We start from the raw sequence: 24,302 nt of genomic DNA on the forward strand, positions 1-24,302 counted from the left end.
TCATGCTTATTAGAAATGTAACAGTTAAAAATGTAACTTTTAAACCCTGCAAGTGTTTTTCTTAAGCTCCTTTCTGCTTTTGTTAATGCTCTGCTTCCAGGATTGCAAGGAGGTTGAGCGGGTTGTCCCAGCCCTCTGCCTGCATAAGCCATAGCGCTCTCAGGTCTGAGTTCCTAGAACACACATATGACTCTGCAGCAAAAACAAGCGCCTATGTCAGAAGCAAGTCCATCTGCTGACAGAGATCAGTTACCTTGGTTTTCTGAGACTGACTCATCTATGCTCTTCTGGCCAAATTGTCCTTGGTCATGATGTAATTTTCTCCCAACACTGCGAGATTTGAGTAAGAGTATTTTTTTTTAATTTTTATTGAAGTATAACATTGATTTACAATGTGTTAGTTTCACACTTGCTGTACAGCAAAGTGATTCATATATATATATATGTGTATATATATATATATATATATATATATTTCCCCTTCTTAACCATAAGTTTGTTTTCTATGTCTGTGAGTCTATTTCTGTTTTATAAATAAATTCATTTGTATCTTTTTATTTTTGGTTGGCATGTGGAGCTTCCCATGACCAGGGATCGAACCTGTGTCCCCTGCAGTGGAAGCATGGGGTCTTAACCATTGGACCACCAGAGAAGTCCTGTATCATTTTTTTAGATTCCACATATACGTGATATCATATGATATTTGTCTTTGTCTGACTTACCTCACTTAGTGTGATAATCCCTACATCCATCCATGTTGCTACAAACGGCATTATTTCATTCTTTTTTATGGCTGAGTAATATTCCATTGCATATATGTACCACATCTTCCTTATCCATTCATCTGTTGATGGACATTTAGGTTGCTTCCATATCTTGTGGGTAGCAGTATTTTATTTAGGATTTTTGCTTCTATGGTCATCACTGAAAATTGGTCAGAATTTTCCTACCTTGTTCCGTATTCTTATCTGTTTTTGTTTTCACTGAGGTGAAATTCACATCAACAAAATTAACCTTTTGAAAGCGAACAATTCAGGGGCATTTAGTGCACTCACAATGTTGTGTACTCACAACCACCACCTCTGTCTAGTTCCAAAACATTTCCATGGTCCCAAAAGGAAACCCAGTACTCAAACATACGCTCCCATTCCTTCTCCTCCCCCTCTGCCTGGTAACCACCAATCTGCTTTCTGTCTCTGTCGATTTACCTATTCTGGCTATTGTATATAAACAGAATCATACAATATGTAACCTTTTATGTCTGGCTTCTTCTTTCACTTAGCATAACGTTTTCGAGGTTCATCCATGTTGTAGCCCTATCTGGTTTGGGTGTGTAGCCTATATCATCCTCTTAAGAGAAGTTGGGTATTCTGCTCTACCCCCCACCTTTTTTTTTTTAATTCTTGGTATCAATCTGAATAAGATGGGAATTATCCGCTACTTGTAATGGCGATAAAACTTGATTGTAAAATCCTCTAAGTTTTGTGTGTTAGGTAGAGGGAGTTCCCCCCCCCCCATTATTTCCAACTCATTAACATTTATGGGTCTAGTCAAGTTTTCTGATTCTTCTTGGTACAGTTTTTGCATTTTATATTTCCCCATAAATGAATTCATTTCATCTTGATTTTCAAATTTATCAGCCTATAGTTCATATAGTTTTTTAAAATCGCCTTCACCCATTTTGCCTGCCCCATGCCCTGCCCTGCCTCTGGCACCCACCAATCTGTTCTTTCTATCTATGAGTTTGGTTTTTTTTTAGATTCCACATGTAAGTGAGATCATACAGTATTTGTCTTTCTCGGTCTGACTTAATCTCACTTAGCATAATGCCCTTAAGGTCCATCCATGTTGTTGTAAATGGCAGGTTTTCCTTTTTATGGCTGAGTAATACTCCATTGTATATATACCACATCTTCTTCGTTTTTAAAATTAATTTATTTGGTTGCTCTGGGTCTTAGTTGCAGCAGGCAGGATCCTTAGTTGTGGCTTGCGGGCTCCTTAGTTGCGGCACATGGGCTCCTTAGTTGTGGCATGCAAACTCTTAGTTGCGGCATACATGTGGGATCTAGTTCTCTGACCAGGGATCTGACCCGGGCCCCCTGCATTGGGAGTGCAGAGTCTTAACCACTGCACCACCAGGGACGTCCCCTATACCACGTCTTCTTTATCCATTCGTCTGTCAGTGGACATTTAGATTGTTTCCATATCTTGGCTGTCGTAAATAATGCTGCTATGAACATGAGGGGTGCCTATATCATTTCAAGATAGTGATTTTGTTTCCTTCAGATAAAAACCCAGAAGTGGAATTGCTGGATCATACGGTAGTCATATTTTTAATTTTGGGGGGAACCTCTGTACTGTTTTCCGTAGTAGCTGCACCAATTTACATTCCCACCAACTACGGTTCCATTTTCTCTACATCCTCACCGACACTTGTCATCCCTTGTCTTTTTGACGTATAGTTATTCTTAACCTTCCCATATATATTTTTAAAACTCTCCTCATTTCCTCCTTGCTCATTCTCTTCAGGGGTTTATCTTATTAATGTTCCCAAGGAGCCAGAGTTTGGTTTTATTCTGGCCATTTTGTTCCTTTACCCTCTGTTTTGTTGATTTCTTTAATCTGTGTTACTTCCTTATTTTCTTGTGTCATTGGGTTTTCTCTATTGTGCACTTCCTAGGACTTCCCTGGCAGTCCAGTGTTAAGACTCTGCGCTCTCAATGCAGGGGTTACTCGTTCGATCCCTGGTTGGGGAACTAAGATCTCGCATGCCGCACTAACTGGCCAAAAAAAAAAAAAAAAAAAAAAAAAAATTGTATTGTGCACTTCCTGATCTGGTGCCAGTTCACCTCTCCTGCTGAGTGCAGCCTCCCTCCTTAGGACTGCCTGGCTGGGTACCTGTTGTCTGGTCAGTAGGTCCTGGCCAGGCTGATGGACTCTCAGTCCTGGGTTGTGAATCTAGGGTCTGCACAGGTGAGGCCAGGTTTTGCAGGGCCAGCTGGTGGGGAAGGGCTGGGGGCTTGAAGACATAGGCAATGGATGTTGCATCCCATAGTTGAAGAGGAGGTGGGGGCAATCTGAGAAGGCTTCCTGGAGGAGGAAGCCTTGCCTCGGTTGAGAGATTGAGTGGATGTGGGTCTTGAATGGTGAACTTTCAGCACCTCGGAGAAGGCTCGTGGGCCCTCCATATAGGCCCCCAATAAAGATGCGCACAAACTTTCTATATAGAATAAAACATATCCTCTATAGACGAAGCACACAAACACACACGTGATAATATGCATGAGCCCACAGGACACATGAGGACACACAGGACAGCATGCCTAAGTCACTAGAATGTGGAGAAAAACATACGAAGACACACGCTGGGGAACAAACATCAGCACTTGCAGGATGTAACCAGCGTGGGCCTCCGTGAATGGAAATTACCAAAATTCCTATGTCAGACTGAGGGACTAGTGGTCTAAGAGCACCTGGCACTAGATGGACAGGACACCTTCAGGTCAGGCAAGATCCAGGAGTGCTGTATCAGAGGTGGGTGAACAGAGAAAAGACCAGATGCCCTAACCTTGTTTCTCTCTGGGAGGGTGGCTGGAATTTCACCGTCATGTTTCAGGAAGCAGAGGTGCTCACCGCCTTGGGCGAGGTGGGCGAGGCTGAAGGTGCTGAGGGTGTCTGCATGTCTTAGAGAAAGGGGGAGCCCACTGGCACAGGAAGGAGAACTGGCTGGAGGCAGGGGGCAGCACTAGAGGGAATATTCCTTGTGAGGGGACACAGGACTGTCTGGATCTGTGAGAAGCCCTGGATCCCTGTTCACCAGCTTGTCCTAGGGGAGTCCAGGCTGGTCCTTCCCCTCTGCTCCTGTAGCTGCAACACTACTTCCATGCTTCAGTTTCCCCTTGGATGTACCTGGGTTCCTCTTAGTGGTCTGAGGGCTTTGAGCTTCCACTGGAGGCTCTCAGAGACCTCAGCTCCACCCAGCAGGCTCCACACAGCCCTGGCCTCCACGCATGAGCCAAAACCTCTCCTGGGACACAGGTGGCCAGATCGAGTACCCTGGTGGGACACTGCATATTCACCTAGGATGTGACAAAGAGTGTGTGTCCGAAGAGGGTTGACTTCTGTTGATCAGGATGCAAAGTCACACAAGACGTAGAGCCTGAGGAATTGTTCCAGATTAAATGAAACTGAAGAGAGAGTTGATGAGACAAATTATAACTAAGTGCACCATGTGACCCTGGGTTGCATCCTATACAGCATATGAGTGGGACAATGGAAAAATCTGATGGTCTGCATATTGGATAATAGTACTGTAACAGCGCTACTTTCCTTCTTTGGTAACTCTACTGTAGTTATGTAAGGAAATGTCCTTTTTTTCAGGAAACACACACTGACCGTTTAGGGGCAAAGGAGCATCATGTCTGTAAGTTACTCTCTCAGAAAAAAGTATGTGTGTATGTGTGTATATATATATATATGAATGGGACGGGAGGAGCAGGAGAGCAGGAGGTGCAGGAAGAGGAGGAGATGATGGAGGAGATGGAGATGATGATGATGGAGATGGAGATGATAGAGATAGAGATGATGGAGTTGGAGATAATAGAGATGATGGGGATAATGGAGATGTGGTGAGATGTTAACCTTAGAGAAATTTGAATGAAGAGTATGTGGGACTTTTTCTTTTTTTAATTGGGGTATAGTTGTTTTACAATGTTGTGTTAGTTTCTACTGTACAGCGAAGTGAAGTAGAGTTCCCTGTGCTATACAGCAGGTTCTCATTAGTTATCTATTTTATACATATTAGTGTATATATGTCAATCCCAATCTCCCAGTTCATCCCACCCACCCCTCCCCGCCGGGACTTTTTTTATATTATCATCACAACTTTTCTGTGTCTGAAATTATTTCAAAATAAAAAGTAAAAACAATTAAACAAAAACAGGTAAAGTTGCACAGAGCCTATATGTCCAACCCAGAGCTCTGGGAGCTGATGCCTGGGTACTGGACAGTGGAGAGGGCTTAAGGAATATGAAGACTCTTTAAGGGGAGAACATGAGAGATCTTGTTTGTCTGAAAATGTCATTATTGCACCCTTATCCTAACGTGGTAGTTTAGCTGGGTATGGAATTTTCAGTTCTGAGATATTTATACTGTGGGCTCTGAGGATTCGCTTCTATTGTCAGGCATCTGTTGTACAGATTAAAAATTGTGCTCTCCAACTGCTCATCTCCTGTAGAAAAGCTGTCTTCTTCCTCTGGTAGATTTGGGGTTTTGTTCTTTATCCTTAATGGCTTGGAACTTCCTCTCAGTAAGTTTCAGTGTGGAATTTTTAAGGAATTCACTTCGTTTGGCTCACAGTGGGCTCTTTCAATCTGGGGGCTCATGAATTTCTTCAGTTTTGGAAATGTTCCAGCCTTCCTTCCTTCCTTTCTTTCAAATAATCCTTTCTATTTCAGTTTCTTAATTCTTTTTACTACTTTTAGACAGATGTTGGTCTGTAGGGATCTATATTCCATGTGGTTTAAAGAAGAAGAAGAGAATTTCTTCTTTATGCTGCTTTGAGAGAGAAGTTCTCTCTTTACTCTGCTTTGAGAGAGATACTCCTTAGCTATCTTCCATCCTGGAAGATAAAATTCTTAGTTTTCCTCTACTTTTTTTTTTTTTTTTTTTGCGGTATGCGGGCCTCTAACTGTTGTGGCTTCTTCCGTTGCGGAGCACAGGCTCCGTACACGCAGGTTCAGTGGCCATGGCTCATGGGCCCAGCCGCTCCACGGCATGTGGGATCTTCCCGGACCGGGGCACGAACCCGTGTCCCCTGCATCGGCAGGCGGACTCTCAACCACTGCGCCACCAGGGAAGCCCTTTCCTCTACTTTTGATTTACAGTGTTGTGTTAGTTTCAGGGGTACAACCAAGTGATTCAGTTATACATATATCTATTCCTTTTCAAATTCTTTTTGTACTATTTTATAGGTTTAGGTATTCTGGACATTACGTATAAAAGCAGTCATAAAATGTGTGACCTTTTGTCTGTCTGCTTTCACTTAACATAAAGTTCCTGAAGTTCATCCACGTTGTAGCGTGTATCAGTATTTGCTTTTATGGTTGAATAATATTCCGTTTTGGGATATATCCCATTTTGTTTATCCATTCACCTACCGATGGACATTTGTGTTGTTTTGATCTTTTGGCCATTGTGAACAGTGCTGCTATGAACATTCATATACAAGTATTTGTTTGGGTCCCTGTTTTCAAGCCTTTGGGTATATACCTAGGAGTAGAATTGCTAGGTCAGATGATAAATCTGTTTAACTTTCCAACGAACTACCAAACGATGTTCCACAGTAATTAACCATTTTACATTCCAACCAACAACATACAAGAATTGTTCTAATTTTTCCACAACCTCACCAACAGTGATTATTTTATTTTTTGCTATATTTATGGTTATGGGTGTGAAGTGGTATCTTATGGTTTTGATTTAGATTTCCTTAAGACACCGTTTCATGTGCTTATCGGCTGTATATCTTCTTTGGAGGAATGTCAATTGAAGTCCTTCGCCCATCTTTAAAATTTTTTTTTGTTGTTTTTAAGTGTTTATATATTCTAAGTGCTAGACCCTTTTCAGATATATGGTTTGCAAATAGTGTCTCCCATTCTGCTGCATGTATTTTTGCATATCCCTTTTAAGTTGTATTTATTTATTTATTTTAAATTTATTTCATTTATTTATTTTTGGCTGTGTTGGGTCTTCGTTGCCGCGCCGGCTTTCTCTAGTTGCGGCGAGTGGGGGCTACTCTTCATTGTGGTGTGTGGGCTTCTCGTTGTGGTGGCTTCTCTTGTTGCAGAGCACGGGCTCTAGGCGGGTGGGCTTCAGTAGTTGTGGCACGTGGGCTCGGTAGTTGTGGCTCACAGGCTCTAGAGTGCAGGCTCAGTAGTTGTGGTGCACGGGCTTAGTTGCTCTGCGGCATATGGGATCTTCCCAGACCAGGGATTGAACCCGTGTCCCCCGCATTGGCAGGTGGATTCCCAACCACTGCGCCACCAGGGAAGTCCCTTAAGTTGTATTTATTAACAATAAAATGAGTATCTGTCACTATACCTCACAACCTCAAAAGTTAGAACAGTGACAGTAATTTATATCTACCTGGGTGCCATCCCCCTCCCCAAATCAAAGGTAACTTTGATAAGTTCTGAATTTTGTGTTTATGTTTTCTGTTTATTAAAGAAATAATTCTTCTAGATAGATGTGTATGCCTAAACAATACATCATCTTGTTTGAGTTGCTTTTGAACTTCATAGAACGGTCAACAATTTGACATGATGGTGAGTGGTTTTCCAAAATGATTGTAGCAATTTACACTCCCCCCTCCCCAGTAATATATGTGAGGTTATTGATTCCCATCTTCTCCAATACTTGCTTTGGCCAATTTATTATTTTTAAAAAATTATTATTATTATTTTTTGGCCACCCCATGTGGCATACGGGGTTCCTCGACCAGCGATCAAACCCGTGCCCCTTGCAGTGGAAGCGTGGAGTCCTAACCAGTGGACCTCCAGGGAATTCCCTGGCCAGTTTATTTTTGCCAGTTGAATGGGCTTAAAATGGTACCTCACCACCTTGCTTTGCATTTTCCTGATTATCACTGAGATTTGAGTATGTCTTCATACGTTTATTGGCCATAAGTATCTTCTCTTCTGTAAGTGTCCATGGTGGGTTTTGCTCCTATTTTTAGGTCGGTTGTCCTTCTACTGAGTTGTAGGTGTACTAGGAAGATCTAGACGTATTTTTAGGGATAAAGAGGATAGGGTGGTGGTGGTGGGAGGGGCATGTTCCAGGACAGAGGCGTTTTCCCTGCAAATCTCACCGACAGAGGATGCTGTCACTCTGTATTTTTGCCGGGGATAGCCAGGGAGAATTGGCATTTCATTGTAGGTTTAATTTGCGCTTCGCTCAAATGGAGTGAGACTGAGCATCTTTTTATCTGCTTCCAAGCCATTCGCATCTCCCTCCCGTGGACCACCTGCTCATTTTTCATCCCTCGCTCCTCCTCCGAGGATCTACTTCTCCCTCTCTTCACATTTCTTCTTTCACATTTCTGTCTGAGAACCCCTTCACACCTCGGTATTCTCCTCTTTTCCCGTTTCTCTCTCTTCTTTCCTCTCCCTTTCTTCCCTCCAGGTCTCACCATCTTCTGACATCACATCCTCCAAGCTCCTAGTCTGCTCTCTCCCCTCTCATCTCCGGTGTCTCTCCAATGCCGCCTTTTCTTCCACCTCCCCCACTGTCCCTTCCTCTTTTCCTGTTTGTTTCCTACTTCCCATGACATCTCAGCTCTTCTAATTGTTCCCTCCTCTCTCATCTTTCCAGTCCCTCTTTCCAGTGATTCTAACACCTGCCTCTTTTTAAAACATTTTTATTTTATTGAAGTATGGTTGATTTACAATGTCGTGTTAATTTCTGTTGTACAGCAAAGTGATTCAGTTATACATACACATACATTCTTTTTCATATTCTTTTCCATTACGGTTTATCACAGGATATTGAATACAGTTCCCTGTGCTATACAGTAGGACCTTGTTGTTTACCCATTCTATATATAACAGCTTGCATCTGCCAATCTCAAACTCCTAATTTATCCCTCCCCCCACCTTTGGTAACGACAGGCTTGTTTTTCTATGTCTGTGGTCTCTTACTGTTTTGTAGATAAGTTCATGTCTATCCTTGTTTTTAGATTCTACATGTAAGTGATATTGTATGATATTTGTCTTTTTCTTAGTGACTTAACTTCGTATGATGACCTCTAGGTCCATCCACGTGGCTGCAAATGGCATTATTCCTTCTTTTTTATGACTGAGTAACATTCCATTGTATATATGTGCCGCATCTTATTCCATTCATCTGTTGATGGACATTTAGGTTGTTTCCACGTCTTGGTATTGTGAATAGTGCTGCTATGAACATGGGGGGGGTGCATGTATCTTTTTGAGTTATAGTTTTGTCCAGATATATGCCCAGGAGTGGGATTGCTGGATCACATGCAACACCTTCCTCTCCCTCCATCCTTGTTTCTCAGTGGAGACACAGCAGGGACCTTTCTCCTCTCTGCCATCTCTCCCCGCTCCCATCCTCTCCTCTGTTGAGAAGCACAGAAGGTGAGACCCGTCCCCCCACCCTTTCTCTCTCTTCTCCGACTCCTGTCTCTGGTGTTCCCCTGAAGGCAGCACATTCTGGCCCTGCGTGGGACCTTGTGGCAGTGATTTCTGGGGTGTGTGTGGGGGGCACCCTCCTGCAGAGCTCCTGAGGAGACAGTGAAATCAGCCGGCTGAACCCTTGGGAAGCCTGCAGGAAGTTGCCCTCCCACGAAGTCCTATTTCACTGTCTCCAGGGAGGTCCTGGGGACCCTGAGGATGGGGATCTGCCAGGCTTGAGCAGGGGCTGCAGGAACAGGTGTGAGTCTCCCCTTCGCCCTTCTGTTTGGACCTGTGTGACTTTGGGCAAAGGACTCCACCTGTCTGAGCCCAGCACCTGCTCATCTGTACGCAAGGTCTGTGAGTAGCTGACCAAGGGCTGCCCTGGGGTGGAAGGAGGTAGCTTGGCTGAGGCTCTGCTGGGAGGTGGGGACTCACCCCAGGGGGTCCCCACGCGCTGCGCACTGTCTGGGTCCCCTGGGGGTGGGCCTGTGTCTTGGGGTGGCAGTGAGTGACCCATTGGTGAGGTATGTAAGTCCTGGCTGCCTTGGGGCCTCTGGGGATGGATGAGGAGCTGTGACAGGGACACAAGCTCTCAGGCAGAGAAGTTGGCTCCGGTCAAGTTTTATTGGACCCCCTTTCAGCCTGGGGCTCTTCACAGTTGCCGGGCTGCCTGTACCCCCCTCTCCCCCGGCTGCAGCTCTGTCCATTTGCCTGAGGGAAGGAGAGAGGGTGGGCAGAAGGAAGGGGCTGGAGACAGGTCATCAGTCCCTGGGGTGGGGCCCTCCCTGTCTCCACAGAATCGGCCCAAGGGTCCCCAGTCCAGCCGCCCCACGAATCCGAGCTGCCGGGTGCTGGGGCAGCCCCTTGTGGTCAGTCCTCGGCCGGCTACGTGGCTGGCGTGTGCCCGTTGGCCATCCGCCTGGCTGCCCGGCTCCGAGGGCCATCGGTGGGGGCTGCTCCGGGCCGGTGAGCCGCCCTGTTCTTCAGCTGCGGGTACTCCTGGGCTGCCTCCCCATCACTGGAGTCTGACTCTTCCACGTCGCTGCGAACATCCTTCTCCATCTGGGGAACAGGGAGAAGGGAAGAGGCTCGGGGCGGGGCTGGGCTGGGCTGGGGGCTCCAGGGAGGCACAAGCTAGCCAACCCTTGCCCGGCCCTACCTGGTCTTTCTTTTTCTTTCTTTTTTAAAAATTATTTTATATGTATTTACTTATTTAATATTTATTTATAAAAAGTTTTGGGCTACGTGCACGGCATGTGGGATCTTAGTTCCCCGACCAGGGATCGAACCCACACCCCCTCCATTGACAAGGTGGGGAGCCTTAACCATTGGACCGCCTACCTGGCCTTTCTTTATGAAGCTGTAGATCATGCGAAGGATAAGGCAAGACCAGAACACGTGCAGCAGCTGTAGCGTCATCAGAAGCACGTTGAAAAAGTAGTAGCCGAAGAAGGGGCCCGAGTTGGCAATGGACTCGTAGTATGTGGTGTAGAGGATCCTACGGTGGGTGGGCAGGAGGGAGAGAGGCAGGGGTTCACTGGCTGCTGTTGCCCCCAGTCCTAGGAATCTCTAACTTGCGTGACCTTCCCTGCTCCAGAACCTTCTATAGCTCCCCATTACCCACCCCCGAAGAATGATACCTGTGCCCTTCAGCTGGGCATTTAAGTACCCCCCCCCACCTGGTTATGTTAAATTCAAAGAATGAACAAGCTGGACAACTGGCCGGTCGTGACTGTAAACCCCAAGGGGGTGCTTAGTGTCCCAGCAGCTCTCCTGGGTGGTCCTTTCACACCTTCTCAGATCCCTCCCCCTTCCCTCCCACTACCACCTTCACCCAGATCAGCTGTAGGGTCATCAGTGACCCGCCTTGATCAGACAGCAGGCACCCGGCTGGCCTCCCTCCTCCTCATGTTCTTTCCTCACGTGCCTGCAGGGACCCACACTCCCATGAGACCACTTCATGGCTTCTCCCTCTCCATCTCCTCTGCAGGCTCCCCCGACCTGCAAACATCAGGGGGCCCCAGGACTGGGCCTCTCTATCCACACCTGGTCTTCGGTGACCCTGTCCAGTCTCGCGACTGCAAACACTGGACATGAACGTCTCTCCCAGAGCCCCAGGCTGGTGTCGACTGCTTCCTCCACTTTTCGGTGGTGGTGCCTGAGGGGCATGTTGCAGGCCCCTCAAACCCGGCGCAGCCAGAGCTAAGCTCCTGATCCTCAAGCAGTAACTCTGAGCCCGTTCCCATCTCATGACCCTTGAGTCATCCCCGAGTCCACCCACTTCTCTCGACTGCATTGGTCGAGCCCCAACATTGCCCACCTGGACCAGTGCTGTCGCCTCCTCCCTGGTCCCCCAGCTCCTGCTCCAACCTCTTACCGGCTATTCCCCCCGGAGCCACCAGAGGGAGCCTGTGAGTACTCGAGTCAGGTTCCCCCCATCCTCTGCTCAGAACCCTCCAGGGCTCCCACCTGGCTTGGGATAAAAGGCCAACTTCTCCCCAAGGCCTATAAGACCTTGCATACTCTCTCTCGTCAGCTCTGTGCTCTCCCCTCGCTCTCTCCCTCTTGCTCACTCTGGTCCTGCCACACGGGCCTCCTCTTTGTTCCTCCGACATGCTGGGCACGGTCCTGCCTCAGGGCCTTTGCAGGTGCTCTTCCCACTGTGATCAGTAGTTTTCTCCCTCACCTCCCTGCAGTCTCTATATGAACGCTGTCAGTGAGGCCTTCTCCGACCACCCTATTTCCAGCTATCCACACAGTTCCTGTGACCTTCCCAACTTTTTTTCCCTTTAGCACGATCACTGCCTCACATATTCTGCAGTCTACTTGTTTGCCTTATTATATTTCCCCACCTGCCAGTGTCAGCTCCAGGTGAGCAGGGACCTTCATGTTGTTCCCTCTGCTTGTTGCAACAGGCTCATCAAATTGCCGGGCAAAGACTTTAGCGCGTGGGGCCCGACGCTGTCTCCCAACCCATGTTCCAGGCACGCGGCAGGGCATGATGACTAAGCCCAGTTTTCTGTTTCTCCTACCTCTGGGCCTTTGTATATGCTGCGCCCTGTGCCGGGGACACCCTTCCTTGCCTCCTCCTGGAAACCTCCCAGCCCACACCCCAGCTATCTGGATCGGGGAACCCGGGAACCGAGGAACGGAGGGTGAGGCGGGCTTGGATCTCCGCCTTACCGCCGGCCCCCACCTCCCCAACCCCCGGCGGGAGGGCTGACTCACTGGGTGGGGAAGAGCACGAGGCGAGTGTAGAAGAAGACCAACGAGAAGATGATGAAGAGAGCGTCGCACACGCGCCGCCAGTGCGTGTAGTTGAACAACTTACAGGCCTGGAGGGGACAGCAGAGAGAAATAGACCTGGGGGTGGGGCTGCGGCGGAAGCACGGCGGGAAGGGCGGGGCGGGGCCGAGAAAGGGCGGGGCCTCTGCCCAGGGAAAAGGTGCCTCTGCCTGGGCCAAGTGAGTTGGGGTGCGTGGTCTGCGGATGATGGGGCTTGGGCCTCACCTCCCAGGAAGACTGACAGGGGGTGGGCCTCAACACCAGGGGCACCTGGGAGGGCGGGGGGCTGGGAGGGGTCGGGCTGCGCCAGGCGCACCTCCAGCAGGTAGTCGGAGGAGTCGTGCAATAGCAGCACCAGAGAGCCGATGCGCAGCAGATTCGTGCTGTAGGAGAAGACGATCAGGGTGATGGTCACAAAGTGATGTGCCACCTGCTCCTTGAAATCCTGCGGGAGACGGAGGGTCATAGACGGGATGAGGCTGGGGGGCCGGAGCGGCCCCACCCCGCAGGGCTGGGAGCAGGCCCTCCCAGGGGGTTGCTTGGCATGTGGACCCTACGCCTCCTGCCTGAGACACCAAGGGTCTCTGGGAGTGGGGTGAGGCCACCCCTCTCCTCCTGGAACTGGGTCACGACCGCCCCAGGCCAGACTCTTGGCCTGGCCTCACCTTGCGCTTGGTGTCGAAGGGCAGCGTGATCAGCAGAGAGAGGTAGAAACTCAGCTCCAGGAGATACCAGTGGTACAGGGCCGGCTTCAGGGGCTGTGGCAGGGAGTGCAGGGTTAGCTGTGGGGAGTGGAGGTTCCCACAGGACATGGGGCATGGGGTAGGGCCCTCCCTATTTGCTCAAACCCATGACACATGAATCCCAATGAGTGAGGAAGGCATGAGCTCCCCATCCTTAGAGGTAATCAAGGGCAGTGGTTTTGTGGCAGCTCCTGCTTCCAGGGTGTCCTGACTCCTGGCCCCTCTCCATTCCACACGGGAGCCAAAGAATAGAGTGGGATTCGGGGGGGGGGGAATGATGGTGTGATCTCCAGCTTTGGCGCTCTTGCCTGTGGCCACAGGAACTCTGCCCTGATCCTCCCACTAGCCTCCAAACACCACCCCTCCCACTCACCTGCTGTGGGTAACTGTCCCAGCACATTACCGGCGTCCACAGCCACGATTCCTGCGGGGACACGGGAGTCTGAAGTTGTCCAGAGGTTAGAACCCAGCCCCCCCAACCCCCCAACCCCAGGCCTGGGGCCTCCTCAGGCCTCCCTGGCCCTTGACATGCTGCTGTCACTCAGGCCGGCTGTTTCCTGCCTGGTTGCAACTCCGCTCTCACTGTAGACCAGGGGCTGATTCAGAATCCCCAGCCCCGACACACAGTAGGTCCTCTCAACAGGCACCCATGGAGTGAACATTCACCACGACCTGGCCTCATTCCCTCCACCCTCCCTCTCTGTGCCTTGGCACATGCTTCCCCCTCTGCCCGAACCCCACACACCCCTTCCCAGTCCAATCCAGGCCCAGCGCATACGAGGTGCTCGAGGGATAGGGCAGGTGAGCTGTCAGGTACACTCACGTGGTAAAGAACCGAGATTCCACCGATGAAGGAGCACAGATAGAATGCGAACCTCCAGCTGCAGGCGGGGAGGGAGCCCCTGAGGCAGCTGCCAAAGGACCAGACCCCCCGCCGCACCCCCAGACTCCCCCTTCCCGGCCCCACCCTGGGCTTACCTGGCCTCACAGAACTTCTTGGTCAGGCAGGGCCGGTCCTGGTTCCGGCGTCTCCGGAACCAGTGTTGGGTCTGTCGCAGGGTGAGCCCACACTGGGTCGCCAGGAGGCTCATCTGGGGCTGGGGAGGGAGTGATGGGGGCCAGGGTCACAGAGGTGGCCTCCTGCCCCTGTCCCAGGACAGGCAGGACCCAGCTCTGCTCCCCCCCCCCATAGCCCCAGACCTCGCCTGTGGGGTGCTCTACCTTTGGAGATGGGGGAGTAGGGGGTTTCACAGGGTGGGGGTCTCCCCAAAAAGAGGCCTTATAAAAACCCAGCTCTGCTCACAAACACCCCCTCTAGAACCTCCCCCAGGGGACCCAAGCAGGCCAATGGGGAGGGAGGAGGGGGTCGGGGATCTCACCTCTGTGGGTCTCTGCCCTTCCATAAGGAAGTGTTTCTCCAGCGTGGCATTGGGCTTCACCGGCCTCCTGTTCTGGTTCCGCACACCCAGCCACCGGCTCAGGGGCAGGCCTATGAATCTGGGTGTAGGGGAGACACAGCTTGTCAGTCCAGGTGGGGAAACGGGGGCTCACTGGGCCGCATTTTAGGACCCTGGAGGTGATAGCCTGGCTGTTGCACTGCGCCCAGAGAGGAAGCTGGATTGGTCTTCAAGGTGGGGCATGAACAACTTTGGTGGTACCCAGGCACCTTCACTCCATCCCAAACCAGGGATGAGAGTCCCCTCGATGCCTGTCTCATGATGGCCTGGGTCCTGATCCGCCCCTCTACCAGGCTGGGGGCCCCCTGCATGGGCAGAAGCAGGTCTGCTTCTTCTCAGGCCTCCCTCCACCCAGCATCCCCCCCACCCCTTGTGCACACTTGGAGGAGCCGGGACCCTGGTGAGTCAGTTACCACATTGCCCACAGAGGGGCCCTCAAGACCAGGGGTCGGGACCAAACTGCATGTCCACCATCCTAATATCACCTTTCATTGGGGGAAACTGAGGCTCAGAGCAGCCCAGCAAGGAAGTTATTCCAGACTCAATTGTGGTGGGGGGCAGGCGGGGGTGGGGTTGGGACATGACTGCCATTTACTGGACACTTAGGATCTGCCAAGCATGCGTCCAAGTCCACCTCGTGTGCTGGCTCACTTAACACTATTATTGTTCCCATTGTCCTGATGGGCAAACTGAGGCTCAGAGAGGCCAGAAACACGCTCAAGGTGACACAGCAAGTGAATGGCAAACCCAGGATTCATTTTCCCTTAACAGGGAAAACCTCTGCCTTTGTTTGACCCCAGAAAAGCTACTTCCAACCCCACTGCCCTTTAGAAAGGCAAGGGATGCCTTTGGGAGGAGTTAACACTGCCACCTCAGCTGGAGCCACTGGCTAAATAGGTGGGAAAATAGACCCAGCCTTCAAGGCCTGGCTGAACTGGGCCTCCCAGAATCCCTCAGGCAAAGCCTCGATCCTCGCTGAACTACCTGCTGTGTGACCTCAGGCAGGTCATTTGACCTCTCTGTGCCTCCATTTCCTCTTCTGTAAAATGGGGATAATAACAGTACCACCTCACTGGGTGAGGGCTGAGTTAAGACAAACAAACTGCTTAGAGCAATGGGTGGCACAGAGGAAGAACCCAAAGTGTGTCTGGTAAATGCAGTGTCAGTGGACATGCCCTGGGTTCCCCATGTCCAGCCTGTGTCCTGGGAGCCCAGACCCTAGGAAGCTCCTCGTGAGTGGGAGAGTCAAAGCAAAGTGTAGAACGCTCGCACGTCCCTGTGGTCAAAGAGTGGGACAGAGGGAAGGACCCGAAGTGAGGGCCAGAGGGGGTTAAGGGCTTTGTGGGGAGAGGGTCAGGGCAGGCTTCCCTGGAACCCAGCCTTGAAGGAACTGCAGGGGAGTGAGTGCAAAGGCCAGAGGGTTGCAAAGAAGGTGGGGGACCTGGAGGGAGGGGAGGGGGAGGGGCCCTCAGGCATGGAGGGGGAAGCCGGGGGAAGCGGGGGCAGGCCCGGTGGGGGTTGGCCATGGGGGCAAGGCAGGTCTGGGAGCTGTGGCCGCAGCATTAGTCAGGTAGAAAAGGGTGGGACCACCTAGGTCAGAGGGAAGGGACCCAAGAGCTGGACAGCCAGAGAAGGAGGAGGAACTCCAGTTCGGGGCAGCGTTTGGGTCACATGAGAAATGACTAAAAATCCACGGGGTCTGGCAGCCAGGAGGGCGCTGGGAACCTGGGCAGGCGGCATACACTCGGGGGCCGGGGGCCAGGCTGCAGGAGGCTGGGGGTGAGTGGAGGGAGGGCCCCAAAGCGGGGGGGGGGGGGCTGGAGTGCCTATGCCCCTTCCTTTGGCTAGAAAGGGGAGCGGGAGAAAAAGGTGGTAAGGGAGAGGACAGGAGGTGGGGATGGGGGAGAGGTGCCCATACAGGGCAGAGGGAGGAGGGAGTGGGCAGGAGTTCCTTCGCTGACTCACTGGCCTCTGCAGACCCATCCTAGGTCAGCCAAGCAGGCACGTCCCCTCCAGGGCCCCCACTTGTTTTCTGAAGATGCTAGCACACCCAGACCTGAGCTGCCGCCAGCATTCCAGGCATCAGAGACCATCGGAGTGGGGGTGGCGGCAGCTGGGGGCAGGATGAAGCCCAGAAAAGCACTCTGACTCAAAGCCAGGCTCCGTCCGGGGACACATGAGGATGAAATCACACAGATGGGAGAGCACAGGGCGGGTGCTGCGCACACACGAGCGATGACGGGGTCAACCTGCCAGGGCACAGCGGACACTCACCTCTCGAAGGTGAAGCGCACGGCCACCAGGGCCAGAGCCAGGGGCAGGGCCATCAGCATGTCCCGGGGGTGGGCGTAGACCAGGCCATCGCGGTCCTCCAGTACAGCCCATGAGTTGTTGGGTGGTAGCCAGAACCTCTCCTGCCATAGCCACTCATTCAGGCTGGACCACATACTGTGGACACAGGGGTCCAGTTAATGGAGAACTCTGCACACAGGACAGGTAGAGTGGGAGGGCCCAGCACCTCGCCCTCACACCCCCCAGCGCCTAGCAACCTGAAGTTTATTAGAGCCAGTGTTAAGGACAGACTTGGGCTGGGTGTCCTCAGGCAAATGACCTGACCTCTCTGAATCTCAAGTTCATCTGTAAAATAGGGACAGTAATACCCACCTCTCAGCCCAGCCTGACACGGCACACGAAGTGCTTAGCCCAGTGCTTACTGACCCTTAAATATAGCTCATGACAGGAGTTATTATTCTGTACTCTACAGACAAGAGAACGTTGGCCAGAATCAAGGGAGTGGCCGATCGGGGTCACGAACTGGAGTTCTCAAAATGTCCGGGAAGGTTTTCTGCCACTGTGGGAAGGTGCCTCTGATACACCCCAAAGATGAAGGATTTAAGGAAATCCACAATTCTCTCCCTGGCCGACCGTCCGCACACGGACTCCCCTTGAGGTGTGAATGTCGGCTCTCTCGCTCGCTATCCCACGAGCCCGGCTGCAGCTGGGCGAGACAGCCTACTGCGTGATCGAGCTTGCTGCCAGATACTGAAGCAGTGGCCGAGGTGGGCCAACTTTCCACCAAGGGCTGCTGGGGAGCTGCAGTGGGGCCCAGCTGTCCTGAGGAGCCCACATAGCTTCTCCTGTTCCCAAGATTTAAGACTAAGTGCCCCAACCCCACACTGGTGCCCACTTGCAAAGTTTGTTCATTCATTTGTTTGTCCATCCATCCACCCACCCACCCATTGTCCATCTACTCATCTGTTCATCAGTCCACCTATTCATCTGTTCATCCATTCAGCCATACCGTCTGCTTGCCCACCTGTACACCTACCCAGCCAGCCAGCCAGCCAGGCTGCCATCTATCCACCCACCCACCTATCTGTCCATCTTCCCATCCATCCATCCGCCTATCCATCCATCCATCTACCTGTCTGTCCATCCATCCATCCACCCACCCACTGTCCATCTACTCATCCACCCATCCGTCCATCCATCCACCTGTAATCCGCTCATCCAGCCAGCCATCTGCCTGCCCACCTGTACCTCTATGCGTACAGCCATCTGTCCATCCACCTGTTCATCCACCCACCCATCCACTCATCCATCCATCCATCCACGAGATACCCTCTGAGTGGCTTGTCCATGCCAGCCTGGGGCTGGATGTTGGGGACACAAGCAGGGAACAGAGCAGACACATTCCTGTCACCATGAAGCTCACAGCCCAGCAGGGGGAGGCAACCAATACACAAGTAAACAGACTCCTAAATAAATAACACAGTGCGATGGGCCTGGTAGAAAAGAAACAGGGTGGTGCGATTTACCAAGGAAGGTCTGAGCTAGGTCTCAGCTCATACACCCTCTGAGCTGAGACCTAGAGGTGAGGAGGGCCTGGGTTTGTGCAGAAGAAGGTAGTGGTGCTGCAAAGGGGGCTGGGAGGGGCTTTGCAGAGAAATGAGCAGCAGGTACAAAGGCCCTGAGGCAGGACTGAGTAAAACTGAGTGTTGGAGGACCAGTGAGGATTCCTGTGTGTCTGGAGTAGAGTGAGCAAGGGGAGAGCGGGGGGAGGGGACGGGGCAGGTCATGCAGGACCTGTGGAATTTGGATGATCTCCTCCAACATTTTATGATGAAAAATTTCAAACCCACAGAAAAGGTGAATTTACAGTGAACATCTATATACCCACCACCAGACTCTCCCATTCACGTTTTGGTCTATTGCTTCATCACACATCTGCCCACGTATCCATCCATCCCTCTATCCACCCACCAGTGCATTTCTCGGTGCATTTCAAAATAAGCAGCTGGGGTGGGGGGAGGGATAAATAAGGAGTTTAGGATTAAAATATACACACTATTATATACAAAATAGATAATCAACAAGGACCTACTGTATAGCACAGGGAACTACACTCAATATCTTGTAATAACGTATAATGGAAAAGAATCTAAAAAATAAATATATATATGTGTATATATATAACTGAATCACTTTGCTGTACACCTGAAACTAACACAACATTGTACATCAAGGATATTTCAAGAAAAAAAATTTTAAAAGCAGCAGACATCAAGTCACATCACCCCTAAATATTTTCAGCGGGCAGATCATTAACGAGAGCTCGATATTGACGAATGTGTTTTTTTTTTTTTCAAGGTAAAATTTACTAGAGCAAAATGCATTCATGTTAACTGTACAGTTGCTGAGTTTTGACAAATACACGCACCTGTGTAAACCAACCTCCGGCCACAAACACTCCCATCCCTCCACAAGGTTCTCTCTTGGGCCCCTTCCCAGTCAGCCTCCATCTCTACTGTCCAAAGGTAACGTCTGCTCCCGTTTTTTTTTCCATCAGGGATTACTTTTGTCTGTTCCAGAACTTCATATAAATGGAATCACAAACCCCGTCTTTGTGTCTAGCTTCTTTCACTTGTGTAATATTTTCGAGATTCATCCCTATTGTTCCAAGATCAGTAGCTTCCTTCTTTTTTAAAAAAAAAAAAAAATTTATTTATTTGGCTGCGCCGGGTCTCAGTTGCGGCGTGCAGGCTTCTCTCTAGTTGTGGCGTGTGGGCTCTAGAGCGCACACGCTGGGGCTCAGTAGTTGTGGCATGCGGGTTTAGTTGCCCTGCAGCATGTGGGATCTTAGTTCCCCGACCAGGGATCGAACTCGTGACCCCTGCATTGGAAGGTGGATTCTTAACCACTGGACCACCAGGGAAGTCCCGAGCTTCTTTTTTTTCTTATTCCCTGATCTTTGGTACCAAATGAATATACCACGATTGGTTATCACTTGCTTGTTGCTGGGTGTTTGGGATGCATTCAGCGTTGGGGAATTACGAGCAAAGCTGTTCAGAGCATTCACATCCGAGTCTTGTGTGAACAGAAGTTTTCCTGTCTCCTGGGTCCATCCGGAGGAGTGGAATTGCTGGGTCATTCTGCATGTTTTCCTTCATAAGCAACTGTGCTCTGAGGCGGGTGTACCATTTTACACTCCATTTCGTGCAGTCTGGGAGTTCTATGGCCCGTGTTTTTATTTTAGGTGAGATGGCAAGCGGCGGGGGGTGGGGGGTGGGTTGGTTGCCATACAGGAAGTGGCCTTGGAGGCCAGAATGGGGGCCCACCGAGATAATCCAAGATCGTTCTCCCCATCTCAAGGTCAGCCGATTAGCAACCTTAATTCCATCTGCAACCTCACTTTCCCTTTGCCACGTTAGGTAGCGTATCCCCAGGTTCCAGGATTAGGATGTGGACACCATTAAGGGTGCATTATTATTGAGAAAATTCACTGAGTTGTGCATCTATGTTGTGGGCCCTTTCTCTGTGCAGATTAAAATGTCTGCCTTGGGGCTTCCCTGGTGGCGCAGTGGTTGAGAATCTGCCTGCTAATGCAGGGGACACGGGTTCGAGCCCTGGTCTGGGAGGATCCCACATGCCGCGGAGCAACTGGGCCCGTGAGCCACAACTACTGAGCCTGCGCGTCTGGAGCTTGTGCTCCGCAACGTGAGAGGCCGCGACAGTGAGGGGCCCGCGCACGGCGATGAAGAGTGGCCCCCGCTTGCCACAACTAGAGAAAGCCCTCGCACAGAAACGAAGACCCAACACAGCAAAAATAAATTAATTAATTAATAAACTCCTATCCCTCAAAAAAAAAAAAAATGTTTGCCTTGAAAAAGTCTATGATTCTGCTAAAATATGACACAAATGAACTCATCTATGAAACAGACTCACAGACATTGAGAACAGGCTTGTGGTTGCCAAGGGGAGGCGGGGTGGGGAAGGGATGGAGTGGGAGTTTGGGGTTAGCAGATACAAACTATTACATATAGAATGGATAAACAACAAGGTGCTACTGTATAGCACAGGGAACTATATTCAATGTCCTGTGATAAACCATAATGGAAGAGAATATGAAAAAGAATGTGTGGGTATATATATATAACTGGATCACTTTGCTGTACAGCAGAAATTGACACAACATTGTAAAGCAACTATACTTCAATAAAATACGTAAAAAAAAAAAGGTCGATGATTCTGATTTCAATTCCGACAGGTGGGTTTTTTCCCCACATCACCTCTGACACCAGCTGTGTATCCTACAATTCAACTCAACTCTGACACCATCTACCTGGAGATACACCGGTTGAGGGCTCAGTCGCACAAGGCTGTACCCATCCCACTTCAGACGCCAAGCTTCTGACCAACTGGCCATAGATGGAGGTCCCCACGAGCCCTCCTTGGTTTGATTAATTTTCTACAGCAGCTCACAGGACACAAACAGTTTACTTCCTAGATGACCGATTTATTATATAAGGATATATAACTCAGGAATAGTCAGATGGAAAGAATCATAGGGCAAGGTATGGGGAAGGGGGCGGAGCTCCCACGCCCTCCCCAGATGCACCAGTCCCTGCACGTCTCCACAAATCTCGCGTTCATCAACCTGGAAGCTTTCCGAACCCCCATCCTTAAGGGTTTTTATGGTGGCTTCATTACATAGTCGCAGTAATTAAATCCTTGGCCACTGGAGGTCCAGGGGTGGGAATGAAAGTTCCAACCCCTTCATCAAGAGGTTGGTTCCCCTGGCAACCAGTCCCATCCTTAGGTGACCTGAGTGGGGGGCTTTCCAATAGTCGCCTCATTAACATAACAAAAGGCACCTTTGTTCCTCTTATCACTTAGGAAATTCTCAGGGTTTTAAAAGCTCTGTGCCAGGAACCGAGGAAGGCCAAATATCTACTTCTCACTATAAATCACAATATCACCAGTCAAATACAGAAAAAGAAACATTCTCAAGAGTCTGAGGAACTGGGTGAACCAGGATGGTGAATGGATTTGGGGGCAGGAGGTGGGTTTGGTGTTGGACAAGACAAGTGGGGGGGATGTGTCCATGAAAAAATATTGCCTGCTGTATCAGTAAGCAAAGGATGTTGCAGCCAACAAGCCACATTACAGCTGCTGTCCCCCTTCCCCCCACGGTGAGTCCTGAGGGAACTCAGGATGGAAGCAGGATGCCTGCCATCTAGCTACACCCACCCACGACAGTGCACCCCGAGGAGACTCAGGATGAGAAAGCACAGATTACTGGCCCAGACAGCTGAGGTGCATATCAAGGAAATGAATTCAGTAAGCCCAGATTCTTGCATCTTCCCATACAGAGAAAAGCCCAGAATTCCTTAACTTGAGCTATCTGGTTTTCTTTTAATTAACAGTAATCTTCTGATGTTCTGACTACCTGGTCTTTGTTGCAAAAACCCCTGTATATATCCGGGCTCCTCCCTTACCTCTTTGGAGCAGTTCCCTAGAGCTACTGAGTGGCCTTCTTCAGGGCTATAGTCCCCAGTAAAGACCCAACAAAACGTAAACTCACAGCGCTCCTGTTGTGCATTTTTCTTTAAGACAGGTGTGTGGGGACTTCCCTGGTGGTCCAGTGGTAAAGAATCCGCCTTCCAATTCAGGGGATGCGGGTTTGATCCCTGGTCAGGGAACTAAGATTCCCACATGCCACGGGGCAACTAAGCCCGTGTGCCCCAACTACTGAGCTTGGGCGCCTCAACGAGAGAGCCCACGAGCCGCAAACTACAAAGCCCACGCGCTCTGGAGCCCACACGCCACAACTAGAGAGAAGCGCGCACGCCGCAAGAGCCCTTGGGCCGCAATGAAAAGATCCCGCATGCCTCAACGAAGATCCTGTGTGTCGCAACTAAGACCTGACACAGCCAAAAAAAATAAAGAAAAAAAAAGATTATATCATCTGCAAATAGATAGTTTAAAAAAATGTTAAAAAAAAAAAAAAGACAGGCGTGTGACAGTAGCTAGTTTAGACCCACAAGGCTCAGGAGGCCCGGACAGAATAGACAGTTGGACAGGTGGATGGGGGAACTTCTGCCCAGGTGGTTGATCGCTCTAAAAAGAGATAAATTAGGAGTTTGGGATTAACATATACACACTACCATGTATAAAATGATAAACAACAAGGACCTACTGTATAGCACAGGGAACTATACTCAGTATCTTGTAATAACCTATAATGGAAAAGAATCTGAAAAAAAAAATATATATATATACACACACACACACGCACACACAAACACACACATAACTGAATCACTGTGCTGTACACCTGAAACTGACACAACATTGTAAATTGACTATATTTCAATTTTTTAAAAATGGTTTAAAAAAAAAAGAAACCAACTTCACTAACAGGCAAATTTCGCTTGATCCCATGCACCCACTGGGGCATAACTGCACACACCCAGCCCGTAATTCCTGGCCTCACTCTCTACAGCCTCCTAGCAGGAGCCACACCCACCACAGGGCATCTATAGCCTTCTCCTGAGGGGCCCTCCCACCCATCTGAAGACCCCCAGCCAGCTAGAGATATAAGTGGGCAGTGCAGATGCCCAGTGCAGATATAAGTGGGCTGGGCATCCTGGGAAGGCCCCCAGCCAGCTAGAGCTGGAGCCAGAACCCAGGGGTCCAAGCCCCCAGCCCCATGTTCTTCCCCCCACCCAAGATCGGGTCCACCACAGCCATGGTGCTAGCATGTCATGATGAGCTTTGGGGACAAGTGAGAACACACAAGAGCGATGGCATCTCGTAATCCCAGGCCTCTGCCCATGTCCCCAGCCTCAAAGCCCACTATTCACTGTTTGACACACTGATACAATCACACACACTGTATGATTTCACACACCCCAGCCTTTACAAATACTGTCCTCTGCCTAGAATGCCCATCTAATATTTATTGTCCCATGCTGGGTGCTGAGGACATAAAATGGTGGGGAAAGCTTGCAAGGTCTCAGCCCTCATGTCTGTCTGGCAAACTCCTATGCATCCTTCAAAACCCAATTCAGTTGCCACTTCCTCCTGGAGGCACCTCCCGATTGCCCCTACTTCAGATCCAGTTAAAGCACCCTCTGCCAGCTCTGCCTCATTCACTGTGACATTGGAAGCTGGCCAGGCAGTCTTTTTGGTGGGGGGGAGGGTGGAAAAGGAAGGAAGCATGACCATCCTCAAACCCCAGTCCCCTCAGCTGAAGCAGGCATCGTCCTTTCTGATCCTCAAGTCAGAAGGGCAAAACAGAAATGCACTTTCCAAACCTGCGAGCCTTCCAAGGGGGCTTC

At 50.2% G+C, this 24,302-nt stretch overlaps 1 protein-coding gene across 2 annotated transcripts in view; it reads right to left on the minus strand.

The window, feature by feature from the left end:
• Positions 1–8,402: 8,402 nt before the first annotated feature.
• The window catches only part of CERS4 (ceramide synthase 4), a 32,065-nt gene continuing 16,165 nt past the window's right edge, over positions 8,403–24,302 (minus strand). Inside the window, exons 2-12 of one of the 2 annotated variants that reach the window (XR_004526055.2) lie at positions 16,954–17,127; positions 14,602–14,719; positions 14,201–14,319; positions 14,046–14,103; positions 13,596–13,646; positions 13,145–13,237; positions 12,796–12,924; positions 12,423–12,529; positions 12,047–12,093; positions 10,536–10,692; positions 10,106–10,256 (exon numbers count right to left, since the gene is read on the minus strand). Coding sequence is in view for 1 of the 2 variants with exons in the window: in XM_033854454.2 (XP_033710345.1) it covers positions 10,080–10,256; positions 10,536–10,692; positions 12,423–12,529; positions 12,796–12,924; positions 13,145–13,237; positions 13,596–13,646; positions 14,046–14,103; positions 14,201–14,319; positions 14,602–14,719; positions 16,954–17,126 (1,182 nt within the window). In the remaining variant the exon portion in view is untranslated. Of the gene's footprint in view, positions 10,257–10,535; positions 10,693–12,046; positions 12,094–12,422; positions 12,530–12,795; positions 12,925–13,144; positions 13,238–13,595; positions 13,647–14,045; positions 14,104–14,200; positions 14,320–14,601; positions 14,720–16,953; positions 17,128–24,302 lie in introns of both variants that reach the window. The other variant, XM_033854454.2, reaches the window with a different exon arrangement.

Source organism: Tursiops truncatus, chromosome 3 (assembly GCF_011762595.2).
Source record: "Tursiops truncatus isolate mTurTru1 chromosome 3, mTurTru1.mat.Y, whole genome shotgun sequence".
Lineage (NCBI taxonomy): Eukaryota > Metazoa > Chordata > Mammalia > Artiodactyla > Delphinidae > Tursiops > Tursiops truncatus.